Source organism: Fusarium subglutinans, assembly GCF_013396075.1.
Source record: "Fusarium subglutinans strain NRRL 66333 chromosome Unknown NRRL66333_c0000194, whole genome shotgun sequence".
Taxonomy (NCBI): domain Eukaryota; kingdom Fungi; phylum Ascomycota; class Sordariomycetes; order Hypocreales; family Nectriaceae; genus Fusarium; species Fusarium subglutinans.
This window is the reverse complement of record NW_023502257.1, coordinates 71,185-90,184: the sequence shown is the minus strand read 5'-3', so window position 1 is coordinate 90,184 and position 19,000 is coordinate 71,185. Positions and strand designations below refer to the sequence as shown.

Here is a 19,000-nt window from a genome sequence, read left to right as displayed (position 1 = left end):
CAATTCCAGTCTGAACTGTTTTGCCTTGTTCACACAAAAACACCAATTTCCACCGCGAGTGACTCTGATTCACCCCAAAGGTCGCTTCGGCCTACGGCTTGCCTCTTCATTTCCTCCACTGATAAGTCTTCACTGCATCAGAACTGGTACGTTACAACCCAATTCCTTCGTTTCGTACACCTCCATGCACGAGGTGCGCTCAATGCTATCTTTCACTTCGCTAACACCACTCGACACAGGCATCCTGCGCAACGTTAAATTGCCTCTTCACTGACCAAAGGTTCAATATGGCCAATGGTTTCGGAAGCCTCGAGCGCTTCTTCGCCAAGAAGAAGACGCCAGCCGCCTCGACCGATTCAGTTGAGCCTGCTTCTAACCTTCCAACAATACCTCAGTTTCCTTCACCTTCTTTTATTCGCCCGAAGACAAGTCGCATGGCGGCGCGAGAGGAAGTAAGAAAGCAGCCGGGCAATCGAGTTCCATCTCTAACTGCTCCTCTTTCTCCTCATCGAGTTGACTTGATGCACGCCCAAAGCCCCACGCGCTTCTCAAATTCGCATAAGTTACAGTACTCCCCTCTCAAGGCTTCTTTCATGCCTACACAAGACGATTCCTTCCTAGACGACTTTGATGTTTATCAATTTCCGCGACCTCCAACCCGTCAGGGAGAAACATCTGCTTCTTCATCTACCTGTGATCCAAAATCATCCATGGAAGCCCCTAGTGAGCGTAGCCTTCCATTGCGACCTTCGAAAAAGCCTGCAACTAGAACTTCGCGGCTTCATACACCCCCGTCCTCAGACCTGGAAGATGAGGGTGCCTGCAGCCCTCAGTATTTCCGCGACAAAAAGCTTCCGGCATTGCCTTCCCAGAAGCCTCCGACGCCAGAGTCTTCACCAGAGCTTCGTCCGGTTCACATTGCTCAACTTCGAGCATCCAAGTCTATCGACTTTCTGAATAGGGCAGTTTGCAGGGACATTCGCCGCCATTTTACCAAAAGTCTGGATCAGAGGCCACTCCGAAAAGCCATCAGTCAGGCTAGTCTGGAAGACACCACAAACAGGCTCTCCATCACAAGCTCTACACTCCGAGAACCAGACTTCAACGAGTTTTTCAACCTGAGTGATGATGACATTGCTGAATCGGCCCCCGCAGATGCGGATGCGGTAGAGACATCAACATACGCCACTGCCCCTTCTGCCCCCGATTCACCTCGTTCTTCCCTCCTTACACTCACCCCCCCTTATGCAAGCAAACCTGCAACTGCTGCAGCATTTGAGGCGGCTAGGATTGCTAAACGCTACAACTTCGATCTCGTGTACGTGGTCAACTTATGGACTGACTATGAGCGAATCAATTCCGAAAGTCCCACCAGCATGAACTCACAAAGCAAGAAATTTGGACCCTTGTCTGGTCGTCTCCTCGCCGCTTATGGACTGGAAAATGTCAACCTACCTTTTCAAATATCAACAACAGCTCATAGTAAGATTTTGAAGACTCCAGGTTGGATTGAGTATCGAGCAAAGGAGGTCCGTAACGATGAATTTGCGCGAGGTTATGCCTGTGCTTTCTACACTGGCGAGTGTTCAAGAGGGGGCTCTGTCATCTCGAGAAACTCTTCTTCTTCAACATCCTCTGTTCAATCTATGAACACTGACCGTGGAATCATTTTCGCGGCATATCGAAAACCGCGAGCTGACGGTAGCCTACTTGGGATTTCTTCTGGCCCTGCCGATCTTGTCAACGTTCACAAGGATGCGGAGGCGCTTGTCGAAATGCTCGTGGACATCCATGTAACGAATAGACTCCGAGAGCCTCAATCGCGTTGCTACCAATCAGAAGAGACAGGCCCAATGCCATCCCAGCGAAATGGGCGTCTGTGAGGCTAACATCAGGTCTCATCCTTACAAACTTCACCACAACGAGATATGTTTACACGACTTCATTTCATTTGTCTTTTATGCGAGCAGGTCATGCTTCGCTACGATTTTATTGCAACTTTTGCGTTTATTTGTTTGATTCAAGATACCACAACGGGCGGTCACTTGTCGATTTTCGTTACACGTTACAATCATGAATGGGCGTCACGATTGATATTGCCAGGTCGCTTTTGTACACCGGCACCAATTTTGAGGAATGTGGTTATAGAACCAACGAAGGAAATGTTAGTACGCCTCACGTAAGGTTCGGTAATAGTTTGTCATCTAGAAGCCATTGATAGGCAATGTGTAGATGAACTATACTTGATGCTTGATGCGTTATGGTTAGGGAAAGCAATGAGATGTTCAGTCAGCCCAAACCCACTATGACAGTACAAATGAACAAAACTTCTTAATACCTCTCTTCATGCCATTTGAGTTCTTACTGGTGCCAGCGTTGAAGGTTCTCTTGGGAATATGACTGCCATTTGAAACCACCTCCTTCGATTGCTACCCGTTATCCCTGTTCGTGCTTGAAACATACGGGCAATATTACCAGGACAAATGATAGCGAAGAACAATGAATCAACTATGGGACTTTGGAAGCTCCAAAGAAGTTAATGGGACTACAGAGTATATCACGTATAGACAAAAGTAGAACTGAAAGAGCCTGACTGGGGAATATGGGTGAAAGGGGGATAATCACAACATATCCATGAGAGCCTTATCTATTATCAGTCAGTCCAGCCGCAGTGGAAGCTGACCGTGATATATTCTTGGACAGTCACGTCTAGTCTATTATCTAGATTGAAACATTGATAGAGCCTAAAACCAGGGCATGGTCCCTCCGCCCATTAAAGGTTTGCTCAAGAGATCACGAAAACTCCAGGCGATCATTTCAAGCCTGCCATCTCTTCGCGGTCAGAGGAGAGCATCCCTTTCGACCCCAGTAACTGACAGTGGCTCTTCCGTATGTATGCATATATTCAATTGTTAGTCTACGTAATTTGTCCTCACTCAGAGAATTTGAGCAACTCATAAGGGGATGAGGAGATATCGAAAGCTGACTGGCAATAGCAGGAGCTCAATAGTAGATCAGCTCGAAACTTGCTGAATAATTACGTGCAACATACCTAGTAGGCGCCGACTATTACTTGAGCGATGGAACTCTTTGAGTACTCTGGCAATCATATATCTCGAAGATCTCAGATACGAAGTGTTGTAGGAACGAGTCCCGGGCCTGTAAGTTTCGAGGGCTATCTTCACCGCCATCTATTCTACTGATTGGAAAGATCAGATCCATAACGAATTTCATATTGAGTGTGACCTGTTGCGTTTACGATAGCTTTCGAGACCTGTCATTCATTGTCTTCTCGACCACAGAGTCAAGTGCCTTACGTATAGACAAGTTTTGGATAAACTCGAGTCGAATAAAGAAGCTTGTTATTTCCAGAGGCAATTGTACATACTGGGTCACTCCGTAGAGATCTCATATCATTCCTCTATATGTATCTCTCTTTTATCCTGGTTGCAAGAAGAGTGTTGAGTAATAGAACATTCACGACCTCGGACTGTTTGTTATTGGGCTTGCCATGATAGGGCTTAAACTGGCTTCCTCGGGAGATATCAGTGCTGATATTCTTTTCCGAGAAGAAATCGACGGCACAACAAAAAGATAACACTCAAATATTCACCGAATGATACCTTTGAATGTCTCCTTTTTGGTTAAAAGTTTGCGGCACGCTTCTACAATGGATCTCAGATTCTCTCTCTACACTCGATCATCCTGGGCCGGGAACATCCAGCCAAAGTTTTCACGTCTCTAATGAATCTTTGATCCGTTGAGACTATTTAGGGGGCGTTCTGAGGTCTGGGCCCCCCTTCATCAGGATTGGATGTCAACTTTGCCACTCGCGAAGTGCGATGGTGGAAATCAATAATCGCCCAGTGGTCACCCATAAAACAGCCAGAAGACCCAATACCTTTGCACCAGGAAGCGAAAAGGCAACGATAAAGAAACCACTGAATTCTCCCTATCATATGAAGTTGTGGGTTCTCTAACGCCTCTTTTTCATTGTGTTCCTAGACCCCGACAGCTTTTAGAGAGCGACCGACGAGTGTTGCTTTCGCTATGGTGAGCGAAAGTAACAGCCACGTTGATCAGAGATTGAACAAAATCCCCAGGCAGGATTGGGTTATCTATCTGGGCAAGCATAATTAGAAATAGGTTCTAATGTATTGTTAACAGCATCTGAAGTCTCTAACCAGCATGGTTGCCTCTGGTGCTTTACCCCTACAACGTTAAAATCTGGACGCAGTCTATCTTCGAGCTTAGCTTTGACTTGAGGAACTTGTCTATAAGCTTGATGGCCTCCTCTCTCAAATCAGTTTATTCTGAATCCTGATAAGTTGGTTACCTTCGAGTCTTTTATCCAATGTTTGTCTTTCTCCACACTTGGGGAAGAATGTCATGAAGAGCTTCCGCACCCTTTGCCAGAGCCTGAACCTCGTCGAGTTTATATATTGTTAACTCCCTTGGCCTCTTTAAGCCTTTCAGATTGTTTTGGAGTATCTTGCATCCGCTAAAGAAAATCGACTGAGTTCGCTGTAACTTTACTGGTGACTTGTCCTAGAGAGTTTGACCACTTTGTTTGTACGATGGATTACAGCCAACATTTCTTAGTAAGGTAATTTGGATAGGCCTAAGATTCTGAACTTAATAGAGCTTAGATCTCGCGTGATCTCTCATGGTTCTCTTACTGCAAACCATTCGTTTTGTAATACTCCATGTGACGAACTCTGAACCACGGAGCTTGAGTGGCTAGTTAGAATATAAGCCAAATGACTATTAAGACACCATTCATTATTTTCATACGGAGTGTAAAGTGTCATAAGACCACGGTGCGAAGTACAAGTCTATAACCCCGGTGAATCTGTATTGATCGCTGATTTAGCGTTGCGACATTAGTCGAATGGAATTCTTCGCAATCCCTGATCATCACCCCTCTTCTTCAACTCTTGGGCAGCAGCGATACTACTCGGAACCTTGATACCACAGCAATCACCCCAACCTGTGCCATCGTGGGCCTTTCTAGTGTGGTCGTGGCCTTCATGTGGATCATTTTCGGCATTCTCGTCTTCACCCGTACCTGTGTCTTCGCTCATGCCATCTGCTGCTGGCACGAGAGATCCAAAGAGGAAATGCTGCATTACGGGCAGCTTTCCCAAGACTTCAGCAACGAACATGCGACGCATGCCACCATCAATCTTTGTCCACGATCTCGCCGATGAGATATCGTCAAGCATGGGACTGTGCCATCTTAGACCCTTGACGGTCTTTGTGCTGTTTACGAAGCTGACCTGACCAAGATACATGTAGTCGTGACCGAACTCCTCAAGGGTAAGGTCTTGGTGGATAGCTCTTGGGGTAATGTATGGGTGGTGCAAAAGCTGTGTGGCACCGAAAAGAAAAGGGAGAAACTGGTAATCATCAAGTCCCCAAACTCCATGTGATCCCGCAGGCTCAAGGTAATAAGTCATCTGGATGACACGCATCACCTCAAGGTAGCGCACGAATACACGGAGAACGAGGGGTTTGAAGTCGGGTTGCTCTAACAAACCCAGCTGGTAAAGGCAAAGGAGCCAAATCATGAAGTTCAACTCATGACCAGATCCATAGTCGATTCGGTTTCCGTTACCGAAAGACTGGCAGAAGTATGTGGAGAGCTCGGCGATAGCTCCCTCGTCTTGGACGCCGATATCTCGATGCCAAGCTGCACTGTTGCTTTGCGCAAGCTCGAGAAGGCCGCGGAACGCCTTGTTACCAAATCTTGATCCACCTTGTTCATTCGGGGGTGATTTAGCTACAAGCTGCTCCGTCTCATCGAGGATATGTATTATGACCTTGATAGGGCTGCTCAGGTCGGCGTCTCGAACTGCAGAGTTGGGAGTGCCGACCACAGACTCTGCTAGCCCAAATACCCAGGCCGTAATGAGCTTATATGTTGGTGAAGACAAGAAGATATCATGATCCTTTTTGGATAAGATTCTTCGCGATGGTGTCTTGAAAGCCCAGTCGGACGTATCGGGTGGCGTTGGTAAGGCGGGTGTTTCGGGAATGGGAGTAGGATTGGAGGTAGCTGAGCGTCGCTTTCGAGGTTCGAGCTTCGGAAGTCGGTCTTTAAGATTTGGTATTGATGATGCTTCGCCTTGTAATGGCGCAGTTTGGGTAGAAGCTTGCGATTCCATGCTGATAAGAGTCGATCTATTGTTGATAGGCAGATGTAGATGTAGATGTAGAATGGAGGTTCATCGAGTGTATCGTGAAGACTGCATGTCATGAGTTGTGGACCCATGATTGGCAGCCACCTCTGCGGGTAGCTTATAAACTGCCCCACTATCAAGAAATCCATAACTTCGATATTGAGCCAACAAACTCATGGAAACTCTGGAGAACTCACTCTTTTGCTAAATTCCGTTCATTCATTTTTCCTCCTCTGTGTTACCTCTCTTAAACATATTTTCAGAATCCAACCTTAGGTCGCCTGCCACTTCATTAACATTTATCCCGTGCGCTAGGCCTGAGCTAAACTCCAAAAACACCAGAAAATTTCCAGCCTTAAACGACTAAATCGTCTCAACACCAACAACAATGGCTCCTTTAGCTGAACCTGCAGCAGAGCTGTCACACCTAGCCAAGGCCGACGGCTCTGTGACGTTCTCATACGGGGGATATGCCGTGATAGCCGCCGTCAACGGCCCCGTAGAAGCCCAAAGACGAGATGAGAATGCCTTCGAGGCTCTAGTGGACGTCATTGTCCGTCCTGCCGCTGGCGTTGGAGGTGAGATCCCCCACATCCCTTGTTACAGAAATAACAATTCCTCATGCATTTTGCAACAGGGACCCGTGAGAGACAGCTTGAGTCAATCATGCAGGCAGCGATTAGGCAACTTATCCCTGTGAGAGACTATCCTCGGTGTGTGATCCAGATCACTCTTCAGGTTGCGGAGACACCTGAGAATGCCTACGTCAACGCAAAACTGGTCCAGGCACAGTTGGTAGGCTTCAATGTCAAACTTTGGTGGTACCGATAAGCTAATGCTCGTTGCAGAATCTCCCTATCATTCCTGCACTTCTGCACTCTGCCATCCTGGGACTCCTCAGTGCTGCCATCCCTCTGAAGAGTATTGGCGTGGCGACCCTTCTTGCTGTTCCAGAAGAGGAGGGCAAGCCCATCATCGTCGATCCAAGCGCTGTTGATATTGATCATGCCAAGTCAGTTCACGTTCTCGGTTTTACTTCTCATAATGAGTTGCTCTTGTCGGAGAGCGAGGGCGCCTTCACTCCCGCTGAATGGGCCAATGTTCTTCAGCTTGGACAACGTATATGTTGCGAGCATCAACAGCCTGGTTTCGATACAACCATGTCCGGCGATGACGAGTCAAGAAGCATGAGACAGTTCATCCGCTCTGTCATGGAAGCGAAGGTGGCGGAGGATCTCTACTGGAAATGATACACCAAATCATGTGCATGATATCCCACGCTCGGTATTTCCAACATGCTTCTCCCGCCAAGATGATAATCAAACTCTCGTCTAGGCGCCCAGCCTCGGCTGGCTTACCAACCTGATAAATCTCAGCGTCAGCACGTGGCGAAGGCTTACCGCACTTTGAGGCCAACCTCAATCCTGAGAAAGAGGGTCAAACCCTCAACGATCAAAACGACCAATTTACTAGTATTAAAACCGCCAAGTATAGTTGGCAGAGTCTCGGGATTTTCTGATCCGGGCTGCTATCGGGTAAGCTCTGGATATGGTGGCTCCTCAGTGGACAAGTTCCTGGTTGTGTGTTTCACCACGGCATCAGAAATTGTATGGGCGGTCTCAGGCCGATTCGGGGGTCGAATCTGTTTACGAAGGATCAAAGATGCCATTGGATTTCGCAACATTTTCGAGTTCACATTTTCACGATCGTGTTTTACCGTAGCTGGTTGGTTATCGTAACTTGATACTCTAAGACGTGATGCGCTTTTATGTTCTCTAACAGGGGGGTGACAAACACTGGGGTTTGCATTGAGATGACAACTGTCCAGTCAGATATGATATCCCCTTGCAATTACCTAACATGGTATTTAGCAATGTTTTCGAATACGTACAGCCCCCAGGGGTATCAAATGTTAAATCTGGTACTTCAATTAGTAGCTAATCTGCTGTAAAATAGATATAGATTAGCCTAGAATTATCTCTATTGATCTACTGAGTATATGATATCTTATTAGTATTTGTAATTCTATTGTAGCAAAAAATACCTAAATAATCGCGGAAATGCACATTTGATACCCCTGCGGACTGTACATGCCTAGATCTGTGGACGCTCAACAAGAGCTGAGTTGAAGTTTAGAAGCTGAGACGAATTGCCACGCCTTTGCCCAACGATGTTACATTGGTTATCGCCTTCAAGATTTCACCGACATGTTTGGTAAACATCCTGTTACCTAGCTTGGCGCCACGAGTACTGATACCGGTGTCACAATCGCTAAAGGTTTATCACAACTAAGGTTACAACGAGTAAGCTCGGGGTCCGAGGTTGACGATCTACAGAAGAAAAAGGACTAGAATGTGAACATCAAGATGACAAACATTGTATATCCGTTGTTCATATGCCAAACTCTTCTAAACTACATACATGGCATCATCGTTGGATCCAAAACGATTAAGCCACTATAGGCATAGAGAGAGAGGGAGCACTGGGCACTACTGAGACAATGAATCAACAAACTGGGGAAATCTGCCATTGAACCGTTGAAAAGCAAGACGGTGCCCACTTGACAACTGTTTGTTCCACTTTCCCGCACGGTTATAACAGAGAAGTGTACTCCGTAGTTAAGTGGTTGAGTTGAGCCGCGGCTAGGCTATAGACCCATTTGTTCAGGATCTAGAACATTAACAATTACATGATATGATTTATTGACATCGATTAAGGAATACATATTATTTGTTGTTTCTCCTGCCTTGTTGACACTAGCATAGTACTTGCTAATTCGCTTAGCTTACAACCACATAGTTGGCTCCCTGTACAGAGAGTCAGACACTGCAACATGGTTTCCAATTGACGTCTCAACAGGCGCTAGACGAGGGAAAAGATTTTGTGACAAGGAGTTCTAGGCTGAGAAAGGGGTTACCGGGGTCGACCCTCCAGTGGAAGGGGCTGGACTATCCACGACGGGAGCCTTTCCTTTTCCCCCAAAGCTGGGACCCTGGAGCTAAAACACAGGGGATATAGGCAGGTTTTATAGCTCGCGATATTCGAAAACACACTCAAGGAAAATGAAGTCAGAGTATTAAAGCCCAGCTAGAGCACACAGCAAATTCTTGGGTTCGGTAGCCGGTCTCAACACTCTCCTTCGAGCACTCATATTTTGTTCTTTTATTTACATTGATTGTAATCACGCGTTCGCCGACAAGACTCTGTGAGTCTCGTGCAAAATCGCCCACTTTACTTTTCATCGTCGCCTCTCGCTTACGGCCTCTTTTTTTATTTATTCCTTCGCTTGGTTACCAACATTCTTGGTCGCTTGCTGCGTCTCTGTCTACTTTGTCACATCCCTCCCATTGGCGCCAAGTAATTTAACCTGTTGGTTCTTATACTATTTTTGAGGGCTGAATCTGCTCGACAACCTATCTTCTTCGCTGGTCGTTGAAAACTTACATCACATATTTGTGGCTTGCAGCTTTGGACTGGCGGCCGCGTAGTGTTGTGTTACATCTGCACTGCAGCCAAAAGAGATCCCGGAATCCTTGCCTTGCTTCTTTTCTTTGTGTGGCTCTTCGCTGTTTCTTCCCGAAATTCCGGTTGCACTTTGTGGATTGGAAAAGAAGGTTCTTTTCCCAGCCTCAACCTTGAGTCAACTGCCGCCGCGGTGACGTTGAATTTGAGCAACACATAAAGTCGGCAGCCGAACACTGCGACCAACAAGATCAACCAACAACACGACCAACAACACGACCAACAACCTCAGGATCTAGTCTAACCAGTCTCTTGGTGCTTGATCCCAGCTGCTCACATCACCCACGTGCATACTGTATTGCTGCGACTAAGGATTCTCATCACAAGCACCACCAATAGCGGTGTGTCCCTCCCGCTCGGCTCGGCTCTTGCGTCTTAAGAAGCTATCGACATCCCTGGCGTATCTCCGTGAGTGGGTGTCTCATCCCCGCAACAGGCTGGGGTTCTCGACGAGATTTGGCAACGGTCAGAAAGATAGCTCGTCACGGGGGTTACGGATATCACTTTTCGATTTTCTCGATTTTTCGATTTCCAAGAGTGGGCTGCTACCGTTTTTCCTAATTGGATATTCTACAACCCTGCCGCACTGCGCTGCATCGAGGCGAGATTGTTGGACGAGAGTCTATTAATATCTTGATATCCAGGGTAAATGGTGACTGATTGATTCAGTACATCAATCGCGCTCTATCAGCATATCCTTGTATTCCATCCGCGGGATCACAGGGGAATCGAGAGGTAACAGCAGAATTGCACTGCGACGTCATCTGTATCTTGCTTTGTCAGGCCAGCCCCTGGAGGGTTCACTCCTTGTGTGCTGAGATTCGATCGTCGGAACGTGGTCGGTACTGTACCTGATACGGTTACAAGTACTGCATTGCATTGTCATTCACACTTATCAACTCCGAAGCTTTTCTCCGCTTGTCTCCGCGGCCCGCTCACCTGTGTCGGAAATCCCATCGGCCAAGCTTATTGCTTATCGCCGCCAGGATTCATCAAGAAACTCACTTAGCAGTGATCAAGTCCACTTGAGCAAAAGTCGGGTGAATAATCAAGTATTGTGTGGGAAAGCACACGATAAAAAACAGAGACAACGAGAGACATCGCGTGCTCGTCACATTGGACCCCATTTAATTTTGGGATTCTATCCTATTTAGGGTCCTGGTCTAACATCCCCCATCCGTTCCACGTTACAGGTCACTTACAGGGCCGCGTCCACCAATTCCTTTGCCCCTCCACTCCAAGTCTACCGACCCAAGTACCTTACCTAGGTAGCCTCCTCCGCCAGCAGCAACGGAAGTATGACAGGCGTAATGTCTCCCACGGCTCTCCACCCAGCTCTTGGCAGCCCCCGAGACAACGGGTATTGCTTGTCTCCTGCTCGCTCTTCCCATTCACCTGTCCATAATAAGAGGAGCACACTCGCCGATACAAGTTCAAGCTCGGACACTGTTCAGACCACACAATTAGAAGTTCAGCTGCCAAGTGTGTTCTCAACATTGTCCCCATCCCCTTTGTCGTTGTCAGTCTCGGATCGTTTAAAACCTCAAGCTCTCCTGGAAGATTGTGGAGCCTCTACTTTGTCATCTGCCCCAAAAGATACAACTTCATTGAACTCACCCTCTTCACAATCTTCCGCTTCACCATTACCCTCGTCAACTGCAGATCAATCAGCTTCGTCTTCTTCAACTCAGAAAGAGGCACTTCGGTCTAATTCTGGCCCGAGGGCTTTGGCTTCGGTGATCCGACATAACAAACCCGACGCTTTGTCACTCGCACTCCCACACACAAACATGCCTTCTCTTCGCCAGACGGAACCTTCAGAGTCTAACTCTCCACCAGCCTCTTCAGCTGGCCCTCTACCTGGCTTCACGAGTGTTTCCAAGAACTCTGCTGCTGCCACGCCTTCGCAAAGCCTAACCGATGCCCTCAATGACCTCGCCAAGTCTCGCTTGACCACGGGCGCCATTAACACTCCCAACACCGCCCGGACTTACACTTCCACCTCTAGCAATGACACAACTTCATCTGATATGGCCGCTACCATTCTCGCCTCAACTTTGCAGTCGCCATGTTTCTACCATCAACGATTTGCTGATGCTGTCGACATCGGCAAGGTCCTCGAGGAAATCAAGAATGATGTTTCCATGTCACATTCGCGTCTTGTCGCGACTGCAACTGGTGTCCGAGAGGTTTCAAAGCAGCTTCAGCGTCGTCCCATCAAGCGTGCAGTCCGCAACATCATGATTGTCACCAAGGCACGCGACAACCAGCTCGTCTACCTTACTCGCGAGCTTGCCGGCTGGCTTCTGCGAACCCCACGTTATGGCTCCGACCTCGGCGTGAACGTCTACGTCGATGCTAAGCTTCGCACCTCACGACGTTTCGACTCATCTGGTCTCCTTGCCGAGAACCCGCGCTTCCAGCACATGCTCAAGTACTGGACACCCGATTTGTGCTGGAGTCAGCCTGAGAAGTTCGATCTTGTCTTGACTCTTGGTGGCGATGGTACCGTCCTCTTCACCTCATGGCTCTTCCAGCGCATTGTACCTCCTGTGCTCTCATTCAGTCTGGGAAGTCTAGGTTTCATGACCACATTTGAGTTTGAGAAGTATAAAGAACATCTCAACAGAGTAATGGGTGATGATGGCATGAAGATCAACCTCCGCATGCGCTTCACGTGTACTGTTCATCGCAGCAACCGTGGAGCCGGTGCCTTGGACGCACCCAAGCTTGAAGAACCTGAGCAATTCGAGGTTCTTAACGAACTCGTCATCGATCGTGGTCCTTCCCCCTATGTGTCCAACCTGGAGCTCTATGGTGATGATGAACTCCTCACTGTTGTACAAGCAGATGGTTGCATCTTCTCCACCCCAACTGGCTCTACAGCATATTCTTTATCTGCCGGTGGCGCTCTTGTTCACCCTGACATTCCTGCCATCCTTCTTACACCTATCTGCCCTCACACCCTGTCGTTCCGACCCATGGTTCTTTCTGATACCATGGCTCTTCGAGTTGTTGTTCCTCGGAATTCTCGAGCCACTGCCTATTGCGCTTTTGATGGCAAGGGTCGACTCGAGCTGCGACAAGGTGACCACGTCACAATCACTGCCTCTCAGTACCCCTTCCCTACTGTGACACGCACCGATACAGAGTGGTTTGACAGCGTGAGCCGTACTCTTCGCTGGAACGTTAGAGCTTCCGCACAGAAGCCATTCGATGCCGACACCGGAGATAGTTGCAACGATGATGACGATATCGGCTGGGACATTGACACCGACAGTGCATGCTACGCAAGTGAAGATGGGAGTGTCAGTGCCAGCCCCATCCGTCGGCAAATGAGCCTTCTGGGTATGTGAGGAAAATGTATGGCATCAGCGGCCTTGGATAAGAGCTGGTTTTAGGCATGGTGTTGGCGGCGTTACAATTATTGTCTGTCATTTCAGATGATCTGGGTACAATGATATAGATCAGCTTTTTCTTCATTTTGATATAAGCGCAATGGCAAAGTGGTATGATTTTGGAACTATAGTGGGAAATATTTAGACATTTAGATGTAAGACAAATTATGATCTGGTCAAGACAATACACGATATGTAGCCACATAGCTCAACAGCAAGATACCCGTCAAGGGATAAGCGTAATCTCGAAAACTCACTCAACGCCTAGTGCCCCTTCAACTTTGAAGCAACGAAAGAAGGACATTATGAGATTGGCTGACACGAATTCCTATGATGCCTCGGGGAGTAATATAAGCAATAGTCTCGAGTGCCTTGAGACGGTCATAAGAATTTAATATGAATATATTTCGTAGGAATATCGAGCAAATCCAGGTTGCTACTTCAATTTCGATAGACTTCTGAATATGCTTATCTGCTTGAGTTATCCATGAGCGACGACTGTCCTTTCTTCTGTAATCACGGGTTTTGCACAAGGGCTCTTACAATATCATTCTTTACTGGTCATCATTGAACATCATTTCAAGTGGCAAACTGAATCTTTCCTTGATGGTCCTGTGAGACAGTCTCTTATTGTCAATTCTTCTTCCATCCAGGAAGCCAAGTGACTAGCTCCGTTCTCCGTCACATGAAGTAACAGTATGTGAATACGAAGATATTTACAAGCACAAATTCCAGGCGCCGAACTCTATCCCAAATCCCAAATCCCGTACCGCCATGAATCAGGACTTAACCGAACATTATACAGCTGTAAACATCGAGAACCAGACTCGTGTGAGCCAAGCAAGAAAGTGATTCCTTATCTGCCACGGAAGAGGAAACGATAATAGTCAACCTAGGCTATGTCAAGGTCATTTCGCTCTTTCCCGGAATTCCATTCCCTGTCATCTACAGATAGAGCTTTTTCTTTTATTCTCTGTTCACCTCCAAGCTCCTTGGCTGAGAGAAAGAAGACCTGCCACGCAGTCCATATCGGGCTTTTTACTAGGACTGATGGAACCTCGAACCATATCTTGTTCCCTGGAAGACAGCACTGGTTTCATTCTGTCCTGGAAAATCTCCAATCCTTCCTTGACGATGGAACGTGGTCGTGTGGGCGCCATGTTTGCACGGTTTGCGAGAAGGTTTGGGCTCTTTTGCTCCTGCAGGGCTCGGCCAACTCGTCGAGGATTATCGCCGACATATTTGGGGGCAGGTGGCAGAGGTCGACGGTGGTAAGGATCTGGCGAACTGGTCTCCTCGTCAGGGCTCAAGTTCTCCTTATCCGAGTCACCACCTGTCGGAGAGACCAACATCGAAACCTTCACCTTGCCATGCTCCCTGTCAGCCTTTTCCCTTTCGTCCAAGTCCGCGTCTAGTCGTGAAATACTTGACCCAGTAGGATCCAGCTTTGCCTTCTTTGCCTGGTGAGGTCGTTGGGGCCTTGTCATGGGAGCGTTGCGTTTGGCGTTACTTGGTTGAAGAATCCCGCTCGTGGAACGAAGAATGTTAATAGCTGCAGCCGCCGATCCGTTCGACTCGTACTCGGCCTGCGCTGTCAGCTCATCACGATTCTCAGCGTCCGCACATTTTTCCCAGGCATGCACATCACGAGACCGACCTCGCACAAGACTAGGAGGTAAACTGCTAGTGAGTTCCGACAGGGGAGGGAGAGTAACAGCGCTGCTACTACGTTGCAGGCCTCGTTGCAGACCACGCTGTCGCTCCTCAGGCAAGTATGGCGTTGTGGAGGATGGTCGAGGGGGTAATTCACGTGAAGGAGAGCCTTGGTTGGAGACTAACTCTGCCTTTCCGTCTAAGGATGTAGAAAGGTGAACCTTGGGCTGGCTTTGGGAGAGAGGGGTGGCAATGACACGATCAGAAGCGCATGAGGACGGAGGGAACGTATCAAATCTACTTTGATTAGTGAAGGCACACCGAGTATAATCGTGTGCGGCATACCTGAATGAATCGTCACCGCTGCGGGTAAAAGCAGCTGGTGTAGAGAATGAAGTGGCTCCAGCATTCCACCGGTTGGACAGGTAGCCAACATTACTAGATATAGAGCTTGACAAAGAATGGGATACATCTCGAGCTTCGTGTGGAAGAGTAGGATCGATGCGGTTAGGAGTGGCGTCAGAATAGTAGCGAAAACTATCATGGCCAAGGGTGATTGGAGTGCTATTCACAAGGTCTGAGTGATATCGTGGCATGGAGGGTGTCCGGTCGAAGTGTCGAGGGGGCACAGAAATGGGATCTCCAAATCGAGATATAGAACTTTCGGACACTGGAAATGGACGTTCGGGTTTGCTTGGAGTTGTAGTGTGTGTAATTGGGTCGAAAGTTGAGGGATGCATAATTCCATGATGAAGAGCAGCAACTTCTCCCGGTGACAGAGGGCGAGATTTCCTACGGTCATTCTGTCTTCGATTTTGAAACCAGATCTGGAGGGGATTATGTTAGTTTGGTAATTTCAAACCCCATGGGAAGACGCGTGGTAGGTCGTCATGCCAATGACAGGATCAAACAGCAAATGTAATGTTATCAATGCCATACCTGAACTTCCTTCTCGCTTAACGATACGCGCTGGACAATGTCCAGGCGCGCCTGTTTATCGGGCTTAGGGTTACTGCTGTATGCTTCTTCCAGAACCATTTTGTCTTTCGCCCTGCACAACGCCATCAATTCAAAATTAGCTCAGTCCTTCCAATACGTCGCTGCAGCCAGAATTGAAATGCAGGGTAGATCAACATACGTTGTCCGTTTCCTCTTCCCCTTGGGATGCTTCTCTGAATCAGTTGCAGATACGGCTGAATTGGTTGATGCATCGGCGAGAGGAGGGAGACTCTGGGGTGTGACAGCGATGTCGTGAAAACGCGGGGCCGGAGGAGCGTGTTTATCGGGCGTAGCGGCGAAAGAAGGAGCTTTAGTAGAGTCGGCCATGATTGCGGTAGAGAGGAGGGTAATGGAGATGGCCTTATTGAGGATTCAGACGCATTACCGCCCGGTCAGAGAGACGCCAGGTTCGTCTTCTGGAGAAGAAACAACAACAATCGGGAGATATCAACTTAGAGATCAGCCTGCAAGATTGGAGCGAAATCAGACCTGATGGTCTGAAAGCTTTCTGAGATAATGATGAAGATGACAAGTGAAGAAGAGAAAGAAGAAAAACGAGGTTGTCTTGATGTTGGCAGGCGTGCTGCTAAAACGAGGCGGCCCGCCTAGGATGAAAGTCGTCCCTTCGTACCTAGGCCCTTGAGTGGAGTCCCCTCTGGACTCTGTAAGGAAACCCCATTTGTCTTGGAGGCTTTTGGCGCTTGTGCCTCCGCGTAAACCTTGTATGGTAAACGCGCACCCCTGTCAATTTACGTATCCATCCACCGCGTGTGGCTCCTAAGATGCTAACAGCTGGCGGCCACCTGCACCGTACATGGATGACAAGAACCCAGCAATAACAAAAAACCAACCTCCCCTACCGACCTTTCTAGATCTACATTATGTTCTTTTAGATTAGCTTTCCCGCCTTGTCTTTTTTTAATAGCCCAGGTGTCAAAAAAACGCGGTATCAAGAGCGTGTCTCATCGTGTCTTGATTATTTAAGCTTTTCATATAACATGTCTTATTCCAGATACATAACAAATGTTTATCGGCCAGATGCGAGAAAATCTGACTCGTCCCCTTACGTTAAGTAGTCTGGATATGAAGCACTGTTTCCCCTTTCCTTTTGCACCACCCCGCAATAACATAAAAAGACGCGCGCTACAGGACAATCACAACGCGTGAAATGCTAGGTATAACTCTATTTCTTTCTGTCCCGTTTGAACTTGGAAAAGAAGGGTAGAGCATAACTATTAAAGCCACGCAAGCAAGTTCGCTGTTAGTTTTTCTTCAAGCAACCTTTCTGGTCGATATGCAGCTAGTCATCCCGTTGCATAGATTATGCATGCGAATGCATTCAGACACCAGTTGGGCACATGTTTCCGATTGCATTTTAGTCCTCTTATGGGCGATGTAAAAGAGACAAAATCCCATATTACGTAGTCTCATCAATCTTTTTCCATTCCCTTGTTTCTCAGTTACCATGGTGCCCCACGTAGTCAATTAACAAGTGGTATTAGCGATCCTGGGGACCATCTCGTGGTCAATTGAACACCCCTGTTTCATTAAGTGGCTGCATGCGCCAGCACGCAGGGGTGTCATGCCCGCCATCCATCCGTTTTAAATAGGAACTTAACCTAAATAAACAAACACACTGCCAAGCTTAATCTCGAGTTCATTCTTTCATCAGCTGGATCCTTGTAATTGTTACTTTTGAGGTAAACCTCTTATATCATCTACGTTCCATCGCCCATCATCGAGGTTGGAGATCTCCAAAGCCACCATCTTTGTGATATCGATTACTTAACACTTCGATGCCCACCTCAGTCTCTCGTATAACGGCTAGAGTTATGGATCCATTCATGGCTCCAATGTTTCGTATTGTTTTGATGGGTCCTCTAAACGCGTCTCACATCCGGGCTACTGCATCAACAAAAAAAAACACAAACAGAGCATCTATGTCAGTAGGTAGGTATTAAGACGCGCTTCGGAAAACTTTGCGTATTTAAGTTGGCCTTGGAATCCAAATTCCTCCTTTGCAATAAGGGTTCAAGTTAGTACCACCCGCAAGACTTGATTCACATGTTCACCAAGATCCTCTACTATCACGTTTTATTCTGCAACACCGGCAACTACCTATGTCACAGTATCAACGGTCGGCTAGTACGGTAACTTTGATGACCTTTGGGGTTAGAGGGTTTACCGGTGTTTATTGTGTTATCAATCTGATCTTACGAATCAGCGTTCACAGAGAGCTGCTGTTGATGTTATTGGCCAGTACGATCAGATCTACTTCTCACAACGTACTACTTTAGGTACTAAGGTAACCCAGTTTCCTTACCAGGGATTTCACGCCTACACATTATGTGCCGATGTCGATAACGAATTAAAGATTGAACACATCTCCACATGGAGCCTTTGATTTTGAATACCTACATTCGATCACAAAAATGGTAGGTAATCATAGGTTGTGTCGTGATCTACAGATACCAACGTTTAAGCTCAGCTCACTGGCATATTCGGATAAATATCACCACAACCTAAAGGCCAACAATGTTGATGCGATCTTCTCAAGCCGGACAATAACCATGATCTTTGGCATAGCGTCTCTTTTTGCGCTTGACAAAATCTTGTGGCTTGACAATGAAAGTCCAGTCCTCTTTCGGACACTCTACCAGCACAAGGAATTCTCGTAGCTATGCTCAGTGACTGCTCGAGCAGTGTGCAATTCTGCTCACGTTTCAGCTGGAGATTATTACAAGGCTCCCCGGCTACCATGGAAGAGACCGGCAGGCTGCATGCAGAAGATGGGTAAGAAGCTCAGAATTGTCAAATCAAGGGTGATAATTGAGCCTCCATAAGTCGTGTCACCACAGTGCCAGCTTGGTGTGGTGAGGAAGGCTGAGTACCTAGTACCGTAGCGCCTCCATACAAACGCAGAGCTGTAGGTTAACAATTCCGACAACTGGGGTTACACATATATGTAGGTATGCCAACTTCATCGTCACATAGGTGTCAGCGTTAACTGTACCTAGCCACCGATTTAAATACCTTGTTCACTATGGGTTGCTCGGAACTGAATCCTCCTCTTTGAACATGTCCTGCATCTCTTCATGATCACTTTGTGTACAATTGCACGGCGAATTCTATCAAAGGGCCATTGATTATTGTCTTAGCCAAGCCACGCAAACTTGGCCCTATTCGTTGTTTTTGGTGGAGGAAGTCTAGCTAAACTAAATAAGACACTGCTCTTTGCAGTGGTAC

At 47.5% G+C, this 19,000-nt stretch overlaps 5 protein-coding genes across 5 annotated transcripts; 3 read left to right on the top strand and 2 right to left on the bottom strand.

Moving 5' to 3' along the window:
* Positions 1-287: 287 nt before the first annotated feature.
* Positions 288-1,883, top strand: FSUBG_10892 (uncharacterized protein; the record flags this gene model as incomplete). Its single annotated transcript, XM_036675517.1, has 1 exon — positions 288-1,883. One exon carries the CDS (start codon positions 288-290, stop codon positions 1,881-1,883), a length of 1,596 nt encoding a protein of 531 aa, XP_036533657.1.
* Positions 1,884-4,883: 3,000 nt separating this feature from the next.
* FSUBG_10891 (serine threonine phosphatase 2A activator 2) lies at positions 4,884-6,167 on the bottom strand (the record flags this gene model as incomplete). Its single annotated transcript, XM_036675516.1, has 1 exon — positions 4,884-6,167. One exon carries the CDS (start codon positions 6,165-6,167, stop codon positions 4,884-4,886), a length of 1,284 nt encoding a protein of 427 aa, XP_036533656.1.
* A 403-nt stretch (positions 6,168-6,570) lies between these two features.
* FSUBG_10890 (RRP46-like protein) lies at positions 6,571-7,432 on the top strand (the record flags this gene model as incomplete). Its single annotated transcript, XM_036675515.1, has 3 exons — positions 6,571-6,760; positions 6,820-6,977; positions 7,031-7,432. The coding sequence occupies 3 exons, from the start codon at positions 6,571-6,573 to the stop codon at positions 7,430-7,432; spliced, it is 750 nt and encodes a 249-aa protein (XP_036533655.1).
* A 4,062-nt stretch (positions 7,433-11,494) lies between these two features.
* On the top strand, positions 11,495-13,060 carry FSUBG_10889 (NAD+ kinase; the record flags this gene model as incomplete). Its single annotated transcript, XM_036675513.1, has 1 exon — positions 11,495-13,060. One exon carries the CDS (start codon positions 11,495-11,497, stop codon positions 13,058-13,060), a length of 1,566 nt encoding a protein of 521 aa, XP_036533654.1.
* Positions 13,061-14,079: 1,019 nt separating this feature from the next.
* On the bottom strand, positions 14,080-16,081 carry FSUBG_10888 (LIM homeobox; the record flags this gene model as incomplete). Its single annotated transcript, XM_036675512.1, has 4 exons — positions 14,080-15,052; positions 15,101-15,582; positions 15,695-15,806; positions 15,894-16,081. The coding sequence occupies 4 exons, from the start codon at positions 16,079-16,081 to the stop codon at positions 14,080-14,082; spliced, it is 1,755 nt and encodes a 584-aa protein (XP_036533653.1).
* Between the last annotated feature and the right edge of the window lie 2,919 nt (positions 16,082-19,000).